Raw genomic sequence first — 26,689 nt, 5'->3', positions numbered from 1 at the left:
TAGTTTTAGGAGAATAATTCCATTTCATATTCTTTTCACAAATGTACCCAATATTAGTAAATGATCCAAGGAAAGCTTTTGATTTCTTCACCATAATAGCTAAAATAATCTTTCTTTTAGCAAAGGGTATCTTTAGCGAAAGCAAGCTTTGATTTTATGGACAATACTTTCTTGTGCTGACCCAAATTCTAGGGTCGGTATCCTATAAGTCGCAGGAGGCTAGCCTTTTTGGCTCAAGGGCCTTTGACCATTCCTTTTTGGGGGGAGGGTCACATATCAGCAGTGGATGTGGCCACCTCACACTTAAGCATGTGATTTGTGGGCATTAGCTGAGGAAGGCGATTATCATTCCCTCTCTACTCATCAAATGACTAATAAATAATAAAATTTTATTTGTGAGTCGCCTATCTGGCCGAATTAACGGCCACTCTAGCCGACATACAGTGACACAATAGGATACAATATATAGATCAAAACAATAATCAATAATCTAAAACCAATTTTCCAATCAATAACATCATAAAAACTAATCCACCCCAGAAATCTTGTAGGCCTGCCTGAATAGCCAGGTCTTCAAGGCCCGGCGGAAGCCCATCAGGGAGGGGGCATGTCGAGGGTCAAAAGGAAGGGAATTCCAGAGGGTAGGGGCCACAATCGAAAATGCCTTCTCTCTGGTCCGTACCAACCTGGCTGTTTTGATTGGAGGGACCGAGAGGAGGTCTTGTGTGGCTGATCTCGTCAGGCGGCATAATTGGTGATGCTGGCAGCGCTCCTTCAGATAAACAGATAGACTGAGCTGATGACCAGGTTTAAACCTCTCTGCCTACCCCAGCAATGAGTCTACGTTAATTTTTTCTTTCTTTTTGCTGCTGCAGCCAAAATCAGCAAGGTCTGGGGAGGCTCACAAAACTTTTTTAGGGGGCTGGATCAGGTTTCCAGGCCAGGAGTTAGCCACCCCAACTATAACCCTTTTCTGACTAGCACATTAGAAACTTTTGGCTTTTTGGTCAGCAGTTCTAATAGCCAAAACAGGAGATCACAGGCCTTTAATATCCTGTGGTAGAGGTATATAAATCCAGATCCACTCTCTTAAAGCATTGCACGCAATCTGTTGAAAATAACGCTAAATGCCATCTTACCCACTTCCCTCCAGTGCCTGGCAACAAAGCAAAACAAAAACCTGATGGGTGGTTTTTATATGAAGGACTTTTAATTGTTATTGCCCAAGTTAAAACCTGTGGGGAAATGAAGAGGGTTCATTGGCTGCCATGTCTTTTGACATATTGTCAGGGCCTACATATTTCTCTTCAGAAATGGGGATAGCAGAGCAGTATACCCATTTGTTTAGATTCAGGTTTGGCAAACTTCAGATCGACACAACGATCTGCTGATGGGCGTGACTTGTCATTTGTTTGGATTGCTGCTGCTTGTTCAGGTCTCTGTGTCTCTCCCTTTAGCCAGGCTAGAACTGACGGCTGTCATTCATGGCACCTATTAACCAGACAGGCTTGTGCCATACTAGTACCACCTCTTCCTGTTTCTCCTGTCATTTGTTTTCTGGTGATGAGAACCCATGTAAGAGTACTTTTGTTCCTGAAAATTGCTCTTTACCCCCTTTTGGCTGTTTCTTATATTTTGATTGTCAACAATCCATGAGTAAGAGCAAACTGACAGCCTTAACTGTCAGATTCTAAAACTCTCCAAATGTGTTTCAAGTGGACATGTTGAAAAATGTACATGCTCATTTCTATAAATAGACATCAGAGCTGTGGCCATTTTTGCCCTCAGGTGAATTTCTAACATTTTGTGGACAGTTGGTTCACATTCTGACCCAGTGCTTGCTTATAAAGATGTATAACGTATAAAGTTTCACATTTTAAGGTCTGAATTCTGTATGACTTTGGTAAGTGTTTTTAATGCATCATTACAATAGAGTTTGCAAGTTTCGAAACAATGTAGGTATATATTGCAAATACTACAAAACTCTTTTTAATATTTTATAGGCTTTTTTGGAATTGGCAACAGAAGAAGCTGCAATCACTATGGTCAATTATTATTCTGCTGTGACACCTCACCTTCGTAATCAACCCATTTATATCCAGTACTCAAACCATAAAGAATTAAAGACTGACAATACACTGAATCAGGTAACATATATTCTTAAGATTATAGTTGTTAATGGTCCATTGATTCCTTGTGTGCAAGAACCAGTGCATCTGGGTTGTTTTGTTTAACATAGGTGATTTGGGTTTTGTTGTGTTATTACATGGTAAAGGCTGTATTCTGCAAATTCCTAATAGTGTTCAACTGTTAAACTTTTTAAACATTTTTTTCAAGTCAACTTAGACATTTAAGTTGGCTCAAAAGCTCGAGTCACCTGTAAAAGGAACTTGTACCTTTTTCTTGTTAATGCAGAGTCTTATTTCCAGTATGTTTAATCCATTTACATTTCATAGCACCGGTAACCTCACCTTATTTGATCTACTCTTCCCATAATGCAGTCACTGCAAAATATATTCATATTCACTCTGGGAAATCACTGAGAATATAATCATTTGATCTGGAAGACATTTAAAACCTTTTCTTTCAGATCAAGACTGTATTCTTACTCGAACAGGGAAACTACTGTTCCTACAGGTGCTAACTTTAAAGATCTTTTAAAGCATTTGATGTTCTCATTTCCTATGAAGAATGTTAAAGCAGCACTGACCCATGCTATGTCAAATGGTAATATCTTCATGTTCATTTCCTGTGGTTTTTTTCCCTTGATCATACTAACAGTGCTGTAACAAGCAACACGTTTTAGGACTCTTTTCTGTTCTGGCCCTCTCTTCGTTAAGCCTCGCCTAGAGACTAGTGATGTCTCATTTGTAATTTAATTTTCCAGTCATCTTTTTTGGACAGTGTTCTACATGTGTCAAAAACATGATTGTTATCTTTTTACTGAGGAATGACCTGTGGTGGTAATACTTGGAAAGTGTATATTTTGTGTACAGAGCTGTTAGCAGCAAGCTTTCCAGAGCTGTTACAGAATTACAAATTAAATTTATATAGGAAAAGAAAAACCTGACTTCTTGATGGTTGCTAAATTCTGTTCCCATAAGATCTGGTTGAATGACATTTTAACTGTGACAGCCAGAAAATAGGCTGCCATTTGAAGAGCTTAATTATCTCAAGATAGAAGTCTAAAGAGATTTTTAGAAATACTGCATCCTGCCCAGCACTCATTGGACATTGCCCTTATGGCCTGGTACTATGAACTAATATAGATGCCACTGGTCATCCTAAAGTGTTATGGTGTTGTCAGCTCTCCTTTCCTTGCACTTCAGGTATTTTTAAAAACAGTTGAACTTAAGAAACTGCACAGTTTAGTATATATTTGTGCCTTCCTCACCAAGGATTCCTATTTGTTATTCAGCAGTGACTGTTGTAGTATTTGATACAGCTCTATAGTCTTGAACTAAGGAAATGTTTGCCTGTTAGTAGATGTGAAAGTGAATTATTACAGACCCAGGCAGATGTGGAAGCAATGATTGAAGTTGAGAACAGAATATGTCAGAGACAATCTGGAAAAAATAAGGCCACAGCTTTATTGGTTACAGAAGCTGTGCTTGGCATAGGGCAAGAATGCAGTCATCAAGCAGACTGCCTGCTGTCTGATGGATAAGCTGTGCCCCAGTCTTGAGTTCTGGGGCAACCATAGGAGTTGGCATGATAGGTTAGGCCCATCCTGGCAGGGACTGATCCTGGTGAACCTTCAGGCCAACTGGGGAGCATGTCCATCTCTTAGGTTTCCTGAGCGAGGGCCCTGGGTGAAGAGACATACTCTGATCCCTTCAGGAGATCCCCAGCTGGAGGCAAAACAGGGAGCTGATCCCCTGCCTTGTCCCCTGAGTGTGGATCCTACTTAATGCTTATTCCAGTAAATGAAGTTGTGACAGGAGAAATAAACTAATAAGCCAATTGGCTGTAAAGAAAGCAGTAATCCCACAGGACCTGGCCAATTAGCCTTTGGGCAATATTCCTTGCTAGCCCTAACAACAGTGACTGACCATTGTCTATAAGAAGGTGGCCAAGCAAGTAAAGCACAAAGCATTACAAACAACAATAACCAAAAGCCAAATACTGAACATAGGGTGAGGAAGTCCCATGATGACTACTGTGAAGATGAGGGTGCAGGCTTCCTTAAGTATCCAGCAAATGGCCCAGAAGAAGGCCAGTCTTCCTTCTGGCCCATTCATGGGCCACACCTCCCCTGGAAGCCAATCACTTTCTGGTTGGCTACCAGGCGAAACTCTGTACCCTGTACCAGCATTGGCTATGCCACCCACAAAATGACCCTGCTGCTGTGCAAAATGACACACGCTGCTGGCCCTCACCACCTTCCCTGTACCATGCCGCAAAAGGGTGATCCCTCATTAAATCAAACAGCCCAGTTTTACTGCTGCTGTATTAAACTTGACTTTATCATGTAAGCTTTAAAGAGGGTAAGCACGTAAAATGTAATTTTTTTAAAAAAAACAAGAAAGGGAAAGACAATGCTAAAGGGAAAGTTCCAGGAGATTTTTTTAGTCCGAAGCACATTTACTTGGATATTAATAGGTGTTATTTCCATCTACCCTGCTTTCAATTAAATGTTGGATAATAAGCACAACTTTTTCAATATGGCTTCATATTATCAAAAATGGGGCAGAGGGAACTTTCCTACTGACTTCTTAAACATAAATCCATTTTGTTACCACAGAGGTTTTGTGTAAGTATTAGTAAGACATTATTCATAAAACAACATTTTTAAGACATAAAACAAAAAGGTTATGTTCTATTGATTTAAGTGGAAGGCAACAAGACATTTTCTCTAGATTCTGCTCACTAGACTTTAAATATGTATGTTTTATTGTTAATGTTTTTATTGTTAAATTGCTTCAGGATGTTTTATGAGAAGTGGTTCAGAAATGAAATGAGTGATATTCCTGTCCAGGGTTAAACAAGTTTTAATTTAAGATTATGTTGGTTTGTGTAAATACGCATGTGGATTAAGAATACTACTGTATATTTCTTTACGATGCTTTATCCATTCAGACATAATGGATTTATGCTTTATCTAATAAAAAGTATGGTTCTACCAAGAGTATTAACAATTTTAGAAATAGTGACTATATAATAAGTTGAGATATGAACAAGCTTTTGGCAGTGCATGCAGCCCCTTTGCACGTGTGACTGAGCAAACTAGGAAGTCTTTCATTAACTATAGTTGTCTATTCTGGCCAGACAAATTCTGGTAAACAGCAGTGGAACAAACCAGGTTATGAAGACAGAGTGGATAGAGTGTTGGACCCTGGAGACCAGGGTTCAAATGCCCACTCAGGCACATAAAGCCCACTGGGTGACCTTGGACCAGTCACTATCTCTCAGCCTAACCTACCTCCCAGGTTGTTTTGAGGATAAAATGGAGAGAAGTGTGGGATAGTGTAGTAATAAATTAAAAATACATGGTTTTAAGTTGGCCTGTGAGATTCTGGTTCTGCTGGTGTTAACCACAGTTTCCTGGTTTGTCCAAAATGGGAAACTAGAGTTAATGAAAGATTTCCTGACTTGTCTACTGCTGCTGTGAAGGGGCTGTATGCATAGGCAGAAGTTTCGTTTGGATCTTAACTTGTTAATTTGCCCATTAACCCTTCAGATTCATAACCTGAAAATGTACTTTACACACATTTCTGATTTTATGTGTGTGTGAGCTCCCTGTTTGAATGAGTAAACATTTGGAGCCAGCATGGTTACTGAATACATAATTCTCTGGATATTCTGGACTTGCATCCAACATTTTCTGTCCACTAGCACAAGGGCTCTTGCGCTAGCAGTCATGTGAGTTTTAAGATGGTGCAATAGAGGAATCCAGTGCAACAGCTGCGCTAGCAGAAACTAGTTATGCCACAGATTGGGCAAAGTTTCTAGCAACATACTTATGCATTCTCATGCTCAGCAACGTTACTCTGGCTCAAAACATTTCACCAGTATACCTCTAAATGACTTTAATTTAGTGCTACATTGGGTACAGCCCTTTGATGCAGGTTTATCAACTCTTGCTTCAGACGACTGTAAAAAAACAAACTGCAGTTAAAAAATATAAATTCACGCCATTAAGGTCAATGGGAGTTCTGCCACTGTCTTCAGTGTAAGGTGGATGTGGAGAAATAGTAAAAGTTGCATAGGTGTGGTATAAATGTATTTGTAAAATCTATTCAGTTGGTCAATAGCAAACTGAATAAAGGCAAAGGAATGGCAGTGTGATTTTCACTGAGGCCTGAGATACAGTGTTTAGGTTGTCTTTAGTTGGCAATCTGCCAAGAAATAGCTAGATTGATATAGATCCTAAAAAGTTGACTATGTGCCTTTGAGCTTTTTGTCAGTTGTTTTATGTAACAATGGAATCAACAAGATCAGGCTTTGATAGGTCATAGTGGGCATTACAAGCTCATTGGCTTAAAAATCAAGGAGATGTCAAATTGTCAGAACATAACTTTTGATTAGTTAAAACTGTTAAAGGGTTCTCATTGGAGAGAATAAAAGTGCAGACACAGCACTTTAAGAGTGTGTTGGGAGTTGAAGAAGCTGAACCAGAGCTAACAGCTGAAAGGTCCTCGTGTTAGCAGGAAGAAGTCACGATTCCTGAGCTGCAAGCACAACAGGCTGAAGCTGAGAAGTTGTCCACAGGAAGTAGTGAGTCTCTGACCAGAGGGAGAACTTTACATTAAGTCCTCTGTCCTGGGTATTAATTGGAAGGAAAATATAGGACTATTAGTTTGGAATAGGAGAGAAAAACTAGTGCAAGGAAATAGAAACTTCTTTAAAGTAACTGTAACATTTTAAAATAAATATAAAACAAAATATCATTTACAATCTAACTTGCAAAAACTCCTATATAATAATATTGTTATAAATAATATATTTGACTTTTTAAAATTTAAGTCTTGCTCTATTCATCACATAGCTTAAACACAGCTATTGTGTGCTCATAGGTGAATATTTAAAACTAGAGATTTAAGGAATAAAAAATAGATATCTTCAGTATATAAGCTGCAAGTGGTGAGGATCCTATCTGGGATCTTTACTTTTATTTGAGATAAAGGTGGGTTCTTACACCTAGAGATAATATATAAAAAGTATCAAGCTATCACAGTGGATTACACCTGAGTGATTCATTACATGCATTGTGATGCTCATCCAAACATCACTGGGCTGGCTGGCACATTTGTTTTGATACAGAGTAGATTCTCATGACCATCCAGGGCTATTAATTATTGCATAGGACTAGTTTTGCATGGCTAGAGCTGAATTGGGGCTAGGATTTGTATAATTTTAATAGGAAATCAACACTTCTGGGTTTGGAAGTATTGTCAAAATAGCATTTAATAATTAACAGTTTTCCCTCTTCCTCCAAGTGGTGTTCACTGAGTCTTTTTCTCCTTGTATAATTCATTACAAGTATATTATGGTATCTTCAACTTGTACAATACCTCGGATAAAAAAGGTAGAATATATAGTAGCGATAATTATGATTTTTACCTGGCATACATTTTGTAACATATATTGAATTGCTTAAGAAAGCAAACAGGAATTATCACTGTTATTATATTCTAACTTAGGTGTGGGTGAGAATGAGTGAGTGAGAGAGCGAGAGAGAGAGAGAGCGCCACTTAAACTAGTTTGACCATACAGTTATAATTATGTAGATGTGCATCTCTCTGCTATTAATATATTGTGGGATCATATGTTTTTTACAAAACCTAGTTTTATCTTTGAACCTTGTTTGTGTTAGGTTGGTTAAGCTTCCCTTTATATTTTACTGGCTCAAGTTAGAGTTCATAATACAAAGCAAATATGCTGATAGAAAAATTGTCATGTTATCTAAAATGCTAATTGCAAATGAGGGAGAAAAGCATTTTTGTTAAAACTGAGAGACACATTATCCAGAAGTGTTCTCATATGAGAAAATAGATTACCCAGAATATAAAAGCAGTACTTCTTCATGCATGCATGTTCTCGGGCAGTCACCTTCCTGTTCAACTGCAAACAGCAGGGCACACCTTGCTGAGGGCTTCCTTCTAATCGTTGGAGCTGGTTGAACTGAAGAGAGAAGGTGGGAAATAATGGGTCTCATGCCCAGCAGCAAAAACAGGCTAGGTTTAGATTCCTATAGATCTAGAATATGTCCCAGTCTTCTACAGCTTGCTTGTGGCCAACTGCCGTACCTTCTTTCAACAAAATGTACAATATTTTGTTGCTGAGAAGCTAGCTGAAGTGCTTATTCCATCTCTAGCTTCTCTTCAGTTGATGTGGGTACTGCTGCTTCTGATGCTGAGAAGGGAAAGATAAGACCTACATTTCTCTTCTTTCATCTTGATTTAATCTAAAAGAAAAAAATACACCTGATATACATTCAGAAATTTAGTCTAAACCATTACAGTTTGATACAATATCTACATCCAGTTAAATGTAAATAAAGAGTGTCAAAATCTGGTGCATGTAATATTCATACTGTTATATGGACAGTTTTTTAAATAAATGTGGTTTGAGGCAACTACTGAATATACTAGTTTCCAAATCTAGTTATGTATGTTAGTTTTCAGTGCTTTTCCCCTTCTTTTATTGTAGCGAGCTCAAGCTGTTCTACAGGCAGTGACTGCAGTACAAACAACAAATACTTCCATAAGTGGAACCACAGTTAGTGAGAGCGCAGTAACTCCAGCTCAGAGTCCTGTCCTTAGAATAATTATTGACAACATGTATTATCCTGTAACTCTTGATGTTCTCCACCAAGTAAGTCTTTTCCTTTTATGGGGATTTTTGAATAGAGAGCTGAGCAAATGTGACAGTAAACATGAAGCCCCTGCCAAAAAAGGCAACTGTGTGACTAGTTCTCCTTCTTCCAAAGTCTTATAGAACTTGCTTCATGTTGTGATGTCCTGATATCCTATGCTTCCCTTTTCCCTTCATATGCTTCATAAGATTCAGGATGGTATCCAACAAAGTCATTGTGTGAGCAGAACGACTTCTGCTTGCACATCAGAACTTCTGCAGCCTCTCCTCTTCCTGTGTGCTCTCCTGCATTCCCCCAAATCTGCTCTTTGGGTTTCCTCAACCCCCTGGAGACGATTTGAGAAGGTCCAGGAGGCTTGGGGTGGGAAGGAAGTTCCATTGCACGAGAGAAGACATTCAGCCTATGCAGTGTCTTAACTGGATTCAGTCTGCAGAGTATGGCCAGGGAATACTTTTTCAGGATCTAGAATGATTTTTTTATCATCTAGATGTGGGAGGAGATAGAGACTTCCAGTTAGAATTGAGCACAACCGTACGGTCTAAGATTTGTGAACATTTTTGTAGACCTTAGAATTGCCAATTTCCATTCATTTCATACTCCTGAGAATTCCTTAATTTGTCATACTGTTGAAATGAAACTGCCACTGCACAGCATGGCATAATATGACGTGCTGAGTTGGGTGCATTTCTCACTCAGTACAGATACTGTTTATTGACACCATACCACTCTTAGTCAGTTGTGTACTTGCATGAGTATTCTGTTATAACTAGAAACGGGGCTGCAGACTTACCTTGTGACAGCTACATGTTGCCAGAAACTGGTTGGCTGTATGGACATTTAACATGGTAATTACATGAATGGTCTGGAGCTATCTGATCCTCCAGCATTGCTACTTTTAGGCAGAGGTGGACCTGATCAGTCTTTTAGATGGGAAAGAAATGGGAGCCTCATATAAATATGTGTTTGTTGTGTGATCCCCGATTAGTTGCTAGCATATAATAAAGAAGAGAGAAGTCCTGTTAAACTTGTCTCTTTTGAAAAACGTGGAAGGTGGGGGGCTCAAAAATGTTTGAGAGTGAAAATTCAGTATTCAGTGTAGCTACACTTGTAGTGTCTGGCATTTGCCTGTTTGCTAGAATAAGCAAGCTGGAAAGAATCTGACTTTTAGTGCTAGATGGCTGCCCATTGAAGAGCTCTGACATGATCTTTTCTGTAATAAAACTCTTCTGACAGTGTTGTTTTTGTTGCTGATTTTGGTGAGTTAAAATTTGTAGCCTTGATAATAAGAAATCATTTCCATTGAGTAGAGTTTCTTTGTGTTAAAATCTAATTTGTGAATTTTTTTTATATTGTGCCCCTACCATTTACTTGATGGCAGAAGCAACATTAACATGAAGGAAGTGCCACCCTGGGCTCCTGCTGGGAGGAAGGGCAGGATATAAACAAATAATAAATAAATAAATAATAAGTGTTGGTTTGGCTGGCTGGCTTCCCTCCCATGGTGTAGGCTGCAGCTGGTGTCATCCTAGTGCTGTATTTTATTGGAGTTTTGTATTTCAGTTTTTATGCTAGTTGTCCCTTTGTTGTGGTTTTATTATTACTTGTAATTCTCATTTTATTTATGCAATGTCTCGATAATATATCTTATTAGTGTGTCATAAATAGAATGAACAAATGAGTAATAATGTGCCCCAACAAATTACCCCAAGTGAATGTAAAAAAGGTTGCCCACCTCTGCTCTACACCCATGTGTGCATGTGTATACCTGCCAACAAAGGATAGCGCTTCCTGCATTTGATGAAGTGGGCTCTAGTCTGTGAAGGTTATTTGTTTCTTTAAAGTGCCACAAGACTCTCTTTGCTTTTGCTGCAACAGACTAACACAGCTACCCCTCTAAAACTTTTACCAGATTAGTTGATGAGGACATCTTAGTGGTTTGTGTGGGTGTTTTTTTTTTCTGACTTGTAGAGTTGAATGCTCATGTACTTTTTATTCTTTTCAACAGATATTCTCCAAATTTGGTGCAGTTTTGAAAATAATCACATTCACAAAAAATAACCAATTTCAAGCACTATTACAGTATGGTGATCCAGTAAACGCCCAACAAGCAAAACTAGTAAGTATATAAAATTCTGTTTAGATTGCACTAGTAAGTATAGGCTTATATGTATAGATGGCAGTACTTGTTTTGCCACATTTTGATATGCTTGTACAAAATAAGTAACTTTAGAGATTATAAATGAACATAGCATCTTACTGCCTGTGGGTAAACATTTTTTCCCCTAAATTAGTAGTATGACGACCATTTCATCCAAAAATAACCAAATAACCAAAATGGATAACTTAGAGTTTCCAAAGTCGCTTCATTGAATATAGGTTTCTGATTCTGATCTTCATGCAAATGGCTATGTTTCTGTTAACTGATATCTCTTCTAAGGCTTTGAGAAATAAGAAACTATTGAAAGAGGTTCTTTTTAAGAAAATTGTGTTGGAGAGAATGTAATATCTCATATTTCTGACTAATGCTAAATTGTCTGGAGGACGCACATTGATTTAGGTTGAGCACCTGAATGTTATTTATGTTCTACATTTAGAAAATCTAATGAGTACTAAACTTTTGATTTAATACAAATTTCAGGAGAGGATCATGTGGCTCCAGATTATATAGACTCTGAATATACTGATGAGAAGGTGGCAGTGGAAGTTGAATAGAATCCACTTAATTTTAAATTATTTCACTACAGCAGAGATAATTCTGGAATATTGTACTTACTGTATTGCCAAAGCTGGATTAAAGAATTGGAAGACTGTTTGTTCTTTGTCTATTAACACTGGTACTAATTTCAGATCACAATAGAATTATTGCAGATTTGATTAGCAAAGTGATTCATCAATCTGTAGGGCTCTGCCTTTAATATGGGAGATGTTTTATATGATTTCCTTTGGTAACAATGGCCTCTGCATATGTTTACTTGACAGTGTAGTTGAATATGATCTTTCTAGGTATGCAGCAGTGTAAAAACAACTATTGTAAGACAAGATTTTAAACTCAAGACATATGGTAATGATTGATGTTCAAAGTAAAATTGAAGCTGTACAAAAAGCCATTATTAAAACTGAAAAGTCGGTTTCCACCAAACCTGAAAAACATTGAGGGAGACCATGTGCCCAGCATTCTAGTTTAAATTCCACAGTTTGAAACATTTCATTTACTATTTTAATGTTTAACATTCTAAACATTAAACAGTATAAACATTAGTTGAATTGATAAGGAAAGCTACAAAGGAGAATTGGGAAGAAATAATTTAGATATCTAAATACACTGTTAAAATATTGTTTTAAAATGGTTCATGATGTGCCTCTGGAATATAAAATACCCAGCAATCTAAAGGGTTGGTTTAAAAAACTAGTATTGCAGAAGAGAAGCTAAATGAATTTTATCGCCATTTCTTATTGTAAAGGTTAATCATAAAATTACTTTACAAATAGTACTCTTCATAGGAAATGGGAATGTGGCCTTCAGAGGAATTGAAAGCTCAATAAGAAAGTTTAAAGAGCAATTTAAGAAAATCAAGCACCTAGAAGAGGGAGCATTTCTTAAAGAGTCTGATGAAAATAGCCTTGTCGTCAACATCACTGTTGGCTATGAAGTGCCTATGATTTTCGGACTTGCTTTTCAGGTTGAAAAAGAGGATTCTGGTATCTAATGATTCCCTTTATTCTACATTTTGCTCATGTTGGGCTATCTCCCTATCAAATTATTGTTACAGATGTATCTTAAGTTATCGTTAAAATTCCTGATCTTGCAAAACAAGGTAACACTCCTAGTTAATCAAAACAAACAAGCTCTTCTGTCCATACCATCAGAGGGGAGAAATGTTAAGTTTTAAAATCAGATTTTTTTTAAAAAAAGAGTGTGTGATATATATATATATAAGCATATGTATATATAGAGATATGTATAGATATAGATATATCAGATCTCCTTCAAAAATAACCAGGAATAAAATAACATCTGGATTCAATAGAAACATATATGCTAGTTTACTCTTGTTCCTTAACTGAATCCATGACTGTCTAGTGCAGCGTTTCCCAACTAGTGGGCCACTAGATGTTGTTGGACCACAATTACTATTTTTCCTGACCATTGGCAATGCTGTCTGAGGCTGATGGGAGTTGTGGTCCAACAACATCTGGTGGCCCACTAGTTGGGAAAGGCTGGTCTAGCGCATTGACTAAATTCTGTTGATTTTCCAAAACATGGCTTGCAGAATCAAAAATGTGCTTGGCTTCTATACTTCCTTCTCCATTTCATGTTCCTCCAGCTATAGTTTTTCATGATTTTTGAATTGGGTAAACTATGGTTAGTCCTAACCTCCAATTCATGATTTGGAGGTTAGTGCTAATTAGAATTTACCCTATTCATGGCAAACTATAATTAGAAGGAACCAAGAAATGGAGCAAGGATTCTGTATGCAAGATGAAGGTACACTGAATATTAGAGTGACAAAACAGCTTGTACAATTTATTTGTCATGGAAAAACATTGTTCTACCCAGTAGGTACCTGCCCTTGCTTCTAGCTAGTATGATCATTTAAAGAGTATACCTGCGTGAGTGCTAAGAGAGTGAAATAGAAATCCTTACTTTCAGAATTGTTTCCCCTTTTTCTAAACCAATATGGACTATATATTGCAAAGGACATGGGGATTTCACGTTTGCAGGTAGTAGGTCCCCCCCCTCTTTAGTTGCAAACCAGTGTGCTTTGTTCAGGAAATAATTAATTATAAAACTGAACTTATTGATTCAATCTAAATACCAAACTTGAATTAAGATCTCTGTTTCTGAGGCTTTTACCTGAATGGTCATCTTTTTACCTTAAGGATTTGACCATTTGGTGCTTGCATACATGGTAAAAAAAGTTTGAAAGCCAGTTTCATCAGTTAAATATAGACTCTTACCAGTTTTGCATGTAACATTAAGCCAAACCATGGCTAAATGAGAATATGCGAGTATGTGGATACTTACAATAAAAATTACAGCTGCTTTGTGCTTCCCCTAATCCCACCCTTACTGGTCTTCCTGCTGTCATACTATTTGGATCTTAGCCATGATTCAGCTTAGAATTATGTGTGAACCTTTGCTTGTGGTTTGTCTTGCTCCAGACAAACTGTCTGCTGTAACAAGGTTTGTTCTTGGATTACAGCTTGTGGTTTGTCTGGGGAAGAGAAACCATGAACCCAGGCTTGGATATAGTGCTAAGCCAAACCATGGCTTAGTTTTGTGTGGCATGACAGCAGGAAGACTGGGGGAGAAGCAGTGATTCCACGATTTTTTTACTGTGAGTTCTTACTTATCCATGTTTAGTCATCCTGCAGTGCTACAGTCAGAATGGACAGTGTAGCAAAAGCTTTTATTGCTAGGATTGTCTCACAATTGAAGAATTTTTAGACAGTTCTATTAAATTTGGATGTACTTCCTTATGCATAAAAACAGTAATTCTGAAAAACACCCTATTTTCATAGGTCCTAATCTAGTGCTCATCACAGAAATCAGATGACTTTCTTTAAAAGGTGCATCTGCCCACTATTGGGAGCATGGGAGAAGAAATCTCATGGCTGAGGAATAGGGAAAACCTCAGCTGGGAAGGAATGATAAGTTGAGGTGGTGGTACTTCAGATCTCTGTGTAGGCCCTAGAAAACTCTAGAGTTGGTCCGTTAGAGATGACAACAAAATGAGGGGTCTGCTGTCATCTGATTCTGCACTACAGAACCTGCAGGTGATACTGCCCTGGAAGATTTTTCCTTCTATATGAGAGAGAGAGCAGAGAATGCCTGTTCTAATATTCCCCGTTGCCTGTAGGGTTTTTTAGTACTTTTACTTTTAATCTGCTGCTCAGTTAATTAGAAACACTTCCTTAATCAGAAAGCTTTTAACTGATCAAATAGTTTGATTAATCAGCTATATTTTGCAGCCCTGCTTATTGCCAATTAATTCTAAAGGAAACATTGATTAGCTGTCTTCACAGGAATATTGTCAAACTTGACAACTATTTCAACATTGTTGGGTTGCTTTGTTTTTAAATGGACACATTCCTGTGTTCTCTATTTTAATGCGCCTGGAGGTCAGTGGCTTTTTATCTTTTTAATACACCTTCTGTCCATATACTGTGACATCACTTGATGTTCCTTGGTTCAAATAGTGATAAGATACTGTTGAAAATAGGGAAGAGATGAGAGAGAAATTTGAAAGGAGGTGTCAGACAGGGAGAAGCATTATTACCAGAACTATTCATAGTGTCAGTAGAGGCTGTGTTCTATAGGTTGGACTGGTGTCCTTGAAGTCTGAAAACAGATGGCAAATGTTTGCATCATCTAAGAGATGCTAATTATGTACATGCATGCTGTGAGATGTTTTCATGGATGCTCATTCAGAGCTACTTGTGGGCTCCAGTTTTTCCCCCTATTTTTGAAGTTGAAAAATATCTTCCACATTCATTTCCTACATTTAAATAGGAAAGATGACAATATAACTGGAAAAATTAATGCATTTCTGTCTGTTTGTACTCTAGGGTGGAACTGTTTTTGATATGGTGATTATTAACATCTATCACCATACTCTGTGTATTTAGGGGGAAGGGTCATAGCTCAGTGGTAGGCAGTCTGCTTTGCATGCAGAAGGCCCCAGGTTCATTCCCCAATATCTTCAACTAAGACTGAGAGAGACTCCTTGCTTGAAATCCTGGAGAGCTGTTGCAGGTCAGTACTTAGCCAGATGGACCAGTGGATCTGAATCTGTATAAGGCAGCTTCCTATGACCTGTGTTCCTACTTGAAAAGAATTTTGCTAATATACACTGTTAGTTGGTGGCTGACTGAAGACATCTTTAAAATGGAGAACCGTGAAGATACAAGAAATTCTGTCTGTTGGGTTAACTGCATGGTAGTCACTTTAAAGTTCAGTGCAAGGAGAGCCTGCCTGTTAGTACACACTCCCAATTCTCCAGATTTCTGTATGCAGATCAGCTCCCTGCATGATTAGAGCTATTGTGTGGCAAGTGTTGAAGCAGTTGCCATACAGTAATGTGGTGTCTAATAGATCAATTTTCCACAGGTAGCCTGCCATCAAGTGGGTATCATAGCTCCACTTAGCGTCTGAAGGCAAGAATGTTCTGAAGTCAAGACTAGGGGCCTCAGGCCCCTCCCACTCTCCAGTTCATTCTTGCCTTCATCTGAGGCAGTTGGATATCTAGAATAGCAATATAGCTCAGTTTTCTGTGTGTGTATTTTGTCTGACAGAGTGTGTGTGTCTGAGTGAAGTCGTTTCCTATTGTTCCCTTTCCTCTGTCTTTAACTTGAAGTGTGTGGGAGTGATTGTTTGTTCCCTCCCTTCATCGTTATTTTTAACTGGGATTTTTGGACTGGGTTTTTTTTCACGGTTTGTTCTTTCCCCCTGAATCCCTTTGTGGGAGACAGCGCCAGCCGCTATCCTTCTCTTAGCTGGGAGACCGCGGCTGCGGCTCTCCCTTCCTCAGGCGGCAGCGTTTCTGTCAGGAGCCTGTGGCTGCAGTTTCCTTGCTCAGCGCCAACACTCCGTTTTTCCTTGCTGCCTGTTTTCGGTGGCAGCCCGTCTTAATTTCCCGGCCAGGTGCCTGGAGCTGCGGCTCCTTTTTTATCTAGCCTCAGCGGCGGTGTTTAATTTTTCGTTGGGCTGCTGCGCACTCGCCCCGGCTTGCTCTGCAGCCATTTTAAGAAGCCGCGACTGTACTCCTTGACTCTCCTGAGGCTATAAGGAGCACACTGAGGCCTTTCTGCTTCCTCACGGCAGCGGTTTTTCTGGTGGGCCCATTTTGGAGTTTCTGGTGTTCTCCGACCGCCATTGCTGCTGCTTCGTCCTGACCACCATTTTGTTTTTTGCAAATTTTCCCACCCTTTTTAACGGACGCCTTTTTTGCCCTTTCTTTCCCACTCTTTCTGTTTGAGATCTCTCTTAGAGAGTACAGGGAATCCTGCACAAGGTTTCCACTACAGTGGCTTGGATGTATACTGTGGCTGGTTACTGAAGAGTTTTGGAACTGTGCATTCTCCCCCATCCGTGGGCGTGCACTATTTTATTTATTTATTTAATTTATTAGTCGCCCATCTGGCTAGTTGTCCAGCCACTCTGGGCGACGTACAAGATAAAACAATACATTAAAACATTAAAATTTAAAACCATAACAGTAAGAAACCTAACCCACCCCAAAAGTCTGCCTGAAGAGCCAGGTGCACTAAGGCTGTTTGAACTGTGCATTCTCCCCCATCCATGGGCGTGTACTGAACCCCTCTCAGAGATTTCTGATGGCGGATCAACAGCCAGTGGCAGCTCAGGCAACCAGCACTAAACAATCAGGCAAAACCACCTTGCACAAGTCGGTTAAGCATAAGCAACCCAGATTACACACCAAGGCTGTTGCTAAAACTAAACATCTGTCAAGCCACAGCGCTTCCAAGCGAGCACATTATGTGTCTGCTCCAGCTTCGGATAATGTGGGCCAAGAACACTTAACAGCCCTTTTTCATTCCCCGGCTGGGTTGTCTGAGGATGAATTTGAGAGGTTTCCTGCCCAGCCAGAGGTCAGTTGCCCCCTCCACCTATATTGCCTTCTAGGGCTCATTCATCTCTTCAGCATGATGACCTCCCTGTTAATTTGTCTCAACAAGTGCAATCAGACCACTCAGACCATCCACCACCGGGCCTGCAGTAGTCTCCTCTGAGTTTCTCTCTCAGTTACAGGACATGCTATCATTCTTTTCTCAAGCACAGTCACAATCACATGTCACTGCCCCTCATTAGCACACTCAGTCTGGCACTTGGGGACACTACAGAGCCAATGAGGCAGTGCCACCCTGTTCACCAAACCCCTTCAACATTGCCAGGGGCAGGTCGGGCGATGAGATTACTGGTTTGGAGGATCCATCGTATTCTATGCAAGCAGAAGGAGACGAGTGGAGTGATCAGTCTGAGCAGGAGGATGCATCCTGTCGCCTGTTTGATGCAGCCGATTTTCATCCTCTTGCTCGTAGAGTTTTGAACACCTTAGACCTCCAACCTCCGCAACCTGCAGCTGCCACACCCTCTGTTAAAGGGGCCAGAGTCTTGAAATCCCCCAAATCAATGGAACACTACCTCCCTGTGCCAGATCCTGTCGACAACTGGCCAAGGAAGAATGGTCTCACCCGCTGCAGACACCCCGCTTTATGCCCCTTGCTGACAAGTTTTACACTTTGGCTCCGGAATTTACAAATCGACTGGCTGTCTCCAGTATAGACAAGCCGATTTCTAGTTTAGTTTCTCGATCCCTCCTGCTGAGAGAAGGGGATTCCCAGTTGAAGGATGCCTCTGAGCGGAGACTGGATTTTGCCTTACGTAAAACCATGAGGCTACCGCCTTTGCCATGCAGGCTTCTGCTTCAGCTTCCATCTTCTCAAGGGCGTCAATGATGTGGCTAGATGACCTCTTAGATGACCCCAATCCCGATCCGGTCTCTCTAAGATGGACCCTGGTGAAACTACGCAAGACAGCAGTGTTTGTAGCCAATGCCACCTTGGATTCAACTCACCTGGGAGCAAGAGCCATGGCTGCTCAGGTGGTGGCTCAGCGAACTCTCTGGCTCCGTCACTGGGAGGCGGACTCTATAGCCAGGGTCAACTTGTCAAGGGCACCTTTTGCTGGATCATTACTCTTCGGGGAGGAAGCCCTAAACAGTATTAGTAGACTCCAAGGATGCTCGGAAGCCTGTCTTGGCCACTGCCCGATATGATGATCGCAGGCAGTTCAGACGTTTCACCCCATACCGTACGTTCCAGCCCTTTTGAGGAGCGCGGTCAGGGGGACAAGGCCGTGATTTTTGAGCCACCAACTTCCGTTCCTCCAGGGGAGTTTGGCACAGACAACGTTACCTGGGCAGAGGTCAGTACCAGGGACATAGAAGTACCTCAACATCTTCATATCGTGGAGGGGGTCGCCAGCGCAGACAATACTGATGCGATCCCAGTCGGGGGCAGATTACTTCTGTTTGCAAACCACTGGCTCCGTCTGACACAGGTCGCTTGGATCAGGGATCTATTTCATCATGGCTATGCGCTAGAGTTTTGGGCAACTCCTCCAGACAGATTTCGTCCTTCCCCTTGTTCCAAGGCTCCATCCAGACACTGCATCATGCAGAAAGCCATATATCACCTCTTGGACATAGCAGCAATAGAACCAGTCCCCACAGCAGAGAGGTCGAAAGGGGTGTACTCCCTCTTGTTTGCAGTACCCAAACGAGATCTGTCATGGAGGGCGGTGTTGGACCTCAAGTTCATCAACCGTTTCGTAAAGTATCACAAATTCAAAATGGAATCCCTCCACTCCATTACAGAAAGCCTTCACGAAGGAGATTTCCTGGCTTCTGTCGACCTAATGGAAGTGTACCTCCACGTGCCTATTTGCATAGATCACAGAAAGTTCCTTCGGCTTGCCTTCGGCCCCCAGCATTTCCAATATCGAGCAATGCCATTCGGTCTCTCGTCCGCACCAAGAGTTTTCACCAAGGTGCTACTCATCTTGGCGGCTTACCTCCGCCTACAAGGGGTGCATATCTACCCCTACTTGGACGATCTGTTGATATGGGCAAGTTCCATGGAGCTGGCTCATCTCCATCTGAACCTCACCCTCCATGTTTTGCGGACCCATGGTTGGCTAGTCAATCTCGACAAGAGTCATCTCCAGCCAACCCAACAACTACAACATCTAGGAGCAATGCTAGACACCTTACAGGCTATGGTCTTTTTGTCTTCAGACTGCATCACGTCCATCATAGATATGGCACACCTTTTGATGCATCGGTCAAGCCCAGATGTGATGCTTCTAGCAAAGGCTCTGGGAATGTTAGTGTCCACCATCCACATTGTGCCATGGGCTCGAGCTCATACTAGCCAACTTCAGTGGGCCTTATTACCGTTCCAGCAGGACATTGCCAGATCCAACCACCGAACAATCGTATTGGATCATGCTCTGCATCTTTCCTTCCGCTGGTGGACGATAGTCAAAAATCTCAACAGGGCACTCCAATCAGAGAACCCCACAGGACTGTTGTAACCACAGACGCCAGTCTTACTGGCTGGGGAGCCCACTGCAACTCCCAGATTGTTCAAGGGGTTTGGTCCGATGTCAAGCGGAATCAGAGCATTAATTGGCTGGAACTCGGAGCTATCCTCTTAGCTCTTCTTCATTTTCAGTCTCTATTCTCCTTGGACCATGTTCTCATTCGAACGGACAACATGTGCGAAATCACATTTAAACAGACAAGGGGGAACCAGGTCTCATTCTCTACAGAACCTAGCCTATCAAATATTCAAGTGGGCAGAAACACGTCTGGAATCCTTAAAAGTGGAACATCTCAGAGGAATTTGGAATGTGACAGCCAACTGACTCAGCAGACAACAGGTCTTTCTGGGAGAATGGAAGCTTCCTCCGACGACGTTCCATCTTCTTCAGCGCCAATTTGACATTCTCTCAGTGGATCTGTTTGCCTCCAGTCTCAATTGCCAGCTACCCAGGTATTTCGCACGGTACCTGGACTCAACAGTGGAAGCAGTGGATGCGCTATCGATACCATGACCGGACGGCCTGCTGTACGCATTTCCTCCAATACCACTTCTGGCCAGAACTCAGAGGAAGGTTCGACGTGAGAGGGCCAAGCTGGTTCTAATAGCCCCGTATTGGCCCTGCCGACCGTGGTTTTTGGACCTACTTGCCATGTCAGTGACGGACCCCTGGATGCTCCCAGTCAGGCCAGACCTCTTATCACAGGGTCCAATGTGACATCAGGACCCCAATTGGCTCAACCTAACAGCTTGGATTTTGAACGGGGACATTTGAGGCGCGCAGGCCTATCTAAAGAGGTTATTGACATTATACTGGCCTCTAGACATCCATCTACCACTCGTATATATCAGAATACTTGGGTGGCATTCTCCAAGTGGTGTGATTACCAGAAATTCCACCCTTCTCAAGCCACAATACAACAGGTGTTGCAATTCCTTCATAAAGGCCTAATGATGGGGCTTAAGCCCAACACCTTACGTCGACATGCGTCCACTTTATTGTCCATTCTCTCGGTTTCATCCACTGATACTCCTATTGCCTCACATCCTCTTATCAAACGTTTTCTGAGGGGGGCCGCCCTATGTTCGCCGGCTGTATCCCATCATTTTCCTTCATGGAGTTTGTCAAAGGCTCTGCAGGCTCTCCAACGCCCTCCATTTGAACCCCTTAGGACTGTGCCATTACGTCTGTTGTTGTTCAAAGTCTTGTTCCTGATAGCGATCACCTCTGCGAGAAGAGTCTCGGAATTGGGCACATTGTCTTCCGCCCAACATCTTTGTGTTTTTCATAAGGACTCTGTTGTAGTGCGGACAGATCCCTCCTTCCGTCCCAAGATCAACTCGGCCTTTCATTGCAACCAGGACATCGTTCTTCCTTCCTTTTGCCCGAATCCCAGCCATCCCCTGGAGAAGGCTTGGCATTCGTTAGATGTCCGGAGGGCCCTCAAGACCTACTTGTCTCGTACCCTGGACATAGGACTGACTGAGTCCTTGTTTGTATCCTTTCATCCGTGATCTATGGGGAAGAAAGTAGCTAATTCTACCTTGTCTCGCTGGTTGCACGCATGTATTACCTTAGCTTATGAGTCTCTTAAGCTTCCTATTCCTTCTAGAATAACAGCACACTCTACTAGGTCAGCAGCCATTACGGCTGCTTTTGCAACCAACGCTCCCCTTGCAGACATTTGCAGAGCGGCTGTTTGGTCTATCCCAGATTCGTTTATAAGGCATTACAAAATTGACCATTATGCCTCTGCTGATGCCTCCTTTGGTAGGTGGGTGTTGCAACAGATTCCCAATGATATTTAGGATGTGGGTGGTCCCTCCCTGTTATGGGCTGCTTTGGTACATCCCGCTTGATGGCAGGCTACCTGTGGAAAATGGACCATTGGTCTCACCTGAAGGGTGATTTTCACAGGTAGACTGCCATCATGACCCTCCCTGTTGGAGTATATCTGGGGATTTTCCATCTGTTTCTATATGTTTCTGTTTACTTCATAAGGTTTAGGTTCTGTGTATGAAGTCAAGACCTTCTGAATCTGTTATATTGAAATGTTAGTATTGTATTATTATGGAATCGCAATTTCGTTATTTCCTTGTCCATTGACCTTTTTTCCTACATGTTTGAATCTCTCTCTCTGGACTCGTCACGAATGAACTGGAGAGTGGGAGGGTCCTGAGGCCCCTAGTCTTGACTTCAGAACATTCTTGCCTTCAGACGCTAGGTGGAGCTATGATACCCGCTTGATGGCAGTCTACCTGTGAATATCACCCTTCAGGTGAGGCCAGTGGTCCATTTATAAACAGCCTTTGTGCAGGATTGCAGCTATGCAATTAACAGTTCCAAGTAAACATGCTGAATTCAGTTAGGATTAATCAAGTAAACTACAGGAAATTACTCTGTGTTTGAAACACAACAGCCTTGCTGGATTAGACCAAAGGTCAATATAGTCCAGCAGCCATTTGCCAGCAGTTGCTAGACAGATGCTTCTGGGAGTCACACAATAAGCCTAAGGCTCTGTTTAACTAGGGTGATGGCCAACGATAGATTTTCTCCATGAATTTATCTAACCCATTTCTAGAGCCATCTAAGGTCGTCACCACATCTTATGGCAGGGAATTCCAGAAAGTATTATGACTTGTGTGAGTAAATATTTAGGGTTTTTATTTGTCTTGAAACTACTGCCACTCAGTTTCATTGGGTGCCTCCAAGTTCTGCTGTTGAGAGATGGGGAACAAATTTCTGTCATGTCACCCCTAGTCATCTTTTTCTCCCCCTAAACTACAAAGCATTAAACACTTTTTAGCCTTTCCTTGTAGAGAATTGGTCCAATCTCTTAATCATTTTGGCTGGTCTTCTATGTATCTCTTCTAGCTTTACCTTATCAAAATCCCTGGCTTAGTGCTGTATCTGAACTGAGGGTTGTGGTTTGGTTTGCTCCAAACAAACCACAGTCAACAAGCCAAGAACAAACCTTTGTTGCAGATGTGCTTCGTTTGGAATGTAACAAACAACGATCCCTGATTCAGACATAATGCTAAACCAGGGATCAAGTTTTGATTTTCCTGTGTGCTAGCAGGGAGGAGCAAAATGGGTGAAATTGGCATGTTCATGATCACTGATATTTACCATAACATGCAAATGATGCCACTGACTTCATGTTTTCATAGAGCTTTCAACCGTAGCTACAATATTTTTTCCTTGTTAGTTAGCAACAGTTGAAACTCTGCAAGTGTATATGTACTTTAGGATTTTATTTACTTATTGCCTTACAGTGCAGTGCTTTACATATACATGCGCTGAATCTCATTTACCATTTATTCCCATTTTCTTTAGATTGGAGAGATCCTTTTGAAGTTGTTTGCAGTCAATTATTTATTTATTTTATTTGTTAAATTTTTATACCGCCCCACTAGCATAGCTCTCTGGGCGGTGTGCAACAGAAAGTATATACAATAAAATCACATAAATTGGTACAAAAACATATATATAAAAATTCACAAATCTAAAACCAAATTGAACATATTAAACTAAAATGCCTGAGCAAAGAGAAAGGCTTTAACTTGGCGCCGAAAAGATAGCAATGTCGGCGCCAAGCGCACCTCAACGGGAAGTCTATTCCACAATTCAGGGGCCACCACTGAGAAGGCCCTGGTTCTGGTAACCATCCTCCGAGCCTCTCTATAAGTCGGAACTCGGAGGAGGGCCTTCGATGTTGAACGTAGTGTACGGGCAGGTTCATATCGGGAGATATCCAGGAGGTATTGTGGTCCCGCACCGTATAAGACTTTATAGGTTAAAACCAACACTTTGAATCTGACCCGGAAACATATAGGTAGCCAGTGCAAGCGGGCCAGAACAGGTGTTATATGTTTGGACCGCCTGGTCCTCGTTATCAGCCTGGCCGCCGCATTTTGCACTAGCTGTACTTTCCGGACCGTCTTCAAAGGCAGCCCTACGTGGAGCGCATTGCAGTAATCCAATTGAGAGGTTACCAGAGCATGGACAACTGAGGTGAGGTCCTCCCTGTCCAGATAGGGACGTAGCTGGGCCACCAACCGAAGTTGGTAGAACGCATTCCGTGCCACCGAGGCTACTTGAGCCTCGAGTGACAGGGAAGGATCTAAGAGTACTCCCAGACTACGAACCCGCTCCTTCAGGGGGAGTGTAACCCCGTCCAGAACAGGGTGCATATCCACCATCTGATCAGAGAAATCACCCACCAACAGCATCTCAGTCTTGTCTGGATTCAGCCTCAGTTTATTAGCTCTCATCCAGTCCATTATCGCAGCCAGGCAACGGTTCAGCACATTGACAGCCTCACCTGAAGAAGATGAAAAGGAGAAATAGAGCTGCGTGTCATCAGCGTACTGGTGGCAACGCACTCCAAAACTCCTGATGACCGCACTCAGCGGCTTCATGTAGATGTTAAAAAGCGTGGGGGACAGAACTGACCCCTGCGGGACTCCACATTGGAGAGCCCACGATGTTGAGCAATGTTCCCCAAGCACTGCCTTCTGGAGACGACCCGCCAGGTAGGAGCGGAACCACTGCCAAGCATTGCCCCCAACTCCACGAGCCTCTCCAGAAGGTTACCATGGTCGATGGTATCAAAAGCCGCTGAGAGATCAAGGAGAATCAACAGAGTTACACTCCCTCCGTCCCTCTCCCGACATAAGTCATCGTACAGGGCGACCAAGGCTGTCTCGGTGCTAAAACCGGGCCTAAAACCCGATTGAAATGGATTAGATAATTGGTTTCATCCAATAGCGCCTGGAGCTGGCCAGCAACCACTCGTTCCAAGATCTTGCCCAGGAATGGAACATTCACTACTGGTCTGTAGCTATTAAGGTCTTCTGGGTCCAAGGAAGGTTTTTTCAGAAGTGGCCTCACTACTGCCTCTTTCAGACAGCTAGGGACCACTCCCTCTCGTAAAGAGGCGTTTATCACTTCCCTGGCCCAGCCAGCTGTTCCATCCCTGCTAGTTTTTATTAGCCAGGAGGGGCAAGGATCTAGTACAGAAGTGGTTGCACGCACCTGTCCAAGTACCTTGTCCACGTCCTCGAGCTGAGCCAACTGAAACTCATCCAATAAAACATGACAAGACTGTGCTCCGGACACCTCATTAGGATCAACTGCTGTAAACTGGGAGTCCAAGTCCCGGCGGATCCATAAGATCTTGTTCTGGAAGTGCCCAGCAAATTCATTACAGCGGGCTACCGATTACACTATCATGTCCTCAGGGCCAGAATGAAGTAGCCCTCGGACTGCTCTAAAAAGCTCCGCTGGGCGGCAAAGAGATGACTTAATAGTGGCAGCAAAGGATTGTTTTTTCGCCACCCTCACCGCTCCTAAATACAGGTTAGTAGAGGCACTCACCAATGCATAATTACATCCGTCAGGAGTTCGCCTCCACCTCCGCTCAAGCCGCCTCCTATCCTGTTTCATCGCTCTCAGCTCCGGAGTGTACCATGGAGCTGTATGAGCTCTACACAGGAGAGGGCGCGCAGGAGCAATTGTGTCAACAGCCCGGGTCATCTCCGTATTCCACAGTTCAACCAGGGCTTCGACAGGAGCACCAGTCTTATCAGCCAGAAACTCCCCCAGAGCCCTTTGAAAACCTTCAGGATTCATTAGTCTCCGGGGGCGGACCAATTTAATAGGTCCCCCACCCTTGTAGAGGGGAAAAGCTGCTGTAAGTCTAAACTTCAACAAGCGGTGATTTGTCCATGACAAAGGGAGAGATGTAAAACTCCCCACATCCAGATCACCATCCCCATGTCCAGTAGCAAAAATAAGATCTAGAGTATGTCCCGACACATGTGTTGGGCCACTAACATATTGGGACAGCCCCATAGTTGTCATGGAGGCCATGAAGTCCTGAGCCGCCCCAGATAAAGTAGCCTAGGCATGGATGTTGACATCCCCCAGTACCAATAGTCTGGGGGATCTCAGCAATGCCTCCGAGACCACTTTCGTCAGCTCAGTTAGGGAAGTCATTGGGCAGCAAGGTGGGCAGTACACCGGCAATATTCCCAGTCTGTCCCTTTGACCCACCACAAGGTACAGACACTCCAGACCGGTTGCTACATGGACATGGTGCTTGATGAGAGAGATGGAACTCTGATAGACCACAGCAACCCCACCTCCCCGACCCTCAGATCTACCATGATGCTGAACCGAATAACCCGGTGGGCAGAGCTGGGAAAGACTAGCCCCTCCCTGCTCACCCACCCAGGTCTCGGTAATGCATGCCAGATCGGCTGCCTCATCCACAATCAAATCATGGACGAGGGAGATTTTATTGTGTATCGATCTGGCATTTAAAAGCAGCAACTGGAGATCCGAGAGTTGGCTGAGAGGACAACCAACAACCCTGCAGATGTGAGAAGGACCGGAACAAGGCACAGGCACTACTTGACTGGGCCGCGTTCCCCTTACCTGGCACATCCTTCTCACAGCGCCATACCTCCCTCTGCCCGTCACTACATTAATTGGGGGCCCCTCAAGTCCTCCTGTTTGTTGCCAAAGGCTCTTCCCCAGACACATAATATAACTTATATATACAAACTCACACACTCACTCACCATCGGACATAAGCAATTAGACTTTCACTGTTATCAATAATATGATACATGCTACAAACGTAGCTATGTTACTGTTCCCTCCCAATTCCTAGTCCCAGTATTGTGCTTGTCTATTCCATTGTGAAAATTGCCCACTTACTCCTTGCTCAGCAAGGC

The 26,689-nt window shown here is 42.3% G+C and overlaps 1 protein-coding gene across 6 annotated transcripts in view; it reads left to right on the top strand.

The window, feature by feature from the left end:
• Window positions 1-26,689, top strand: part of PTBP2 (polypyrimidine tract binding protein 2) — an 89,652-nt gene that overhangs the window by 40,673 nt on the left and 22,290 nt on the right. For all 6 annotated transcript variants that reach the window (XM_061633720.1, XM_061633719.1, XM_061633718.1 and 3 more), the window contains 3 exons: window positions 2,004-2,147; window positions 8,653-8,817; window positions 10,824-10,934. In XM_061633720.1, the coding sequence (XP_061489704.1) occupies window positions 2,004-2,147; window positions 8,653-8,817; window positions 10,824-10,934 (420 nt within the window). The remainder of the gene's footprint in view (window positions 1-2,003; window positions 2,148-8,652; window positions 8,818-10,823; window positions 10,935-26,689) is intronic.

This window comes from Rhineura floridana, chromosome 6, assembly GCF_030035675.1.
Source record: "Rhineura floridana isolate rRhiFlo1 chromosome 6, rRhiFlo1.hap2, whole genome shotgun sequence".
NCBI classification, from domain to species: Eukaryota; Metazoa; Chordata; class Lepidosauria; order Squamata; family Rhineuridae; genus Rhineura; species Rhineura floridana.
This window is presented reverse-complemented; position numbering and strand designations above follow the sequence as displayed.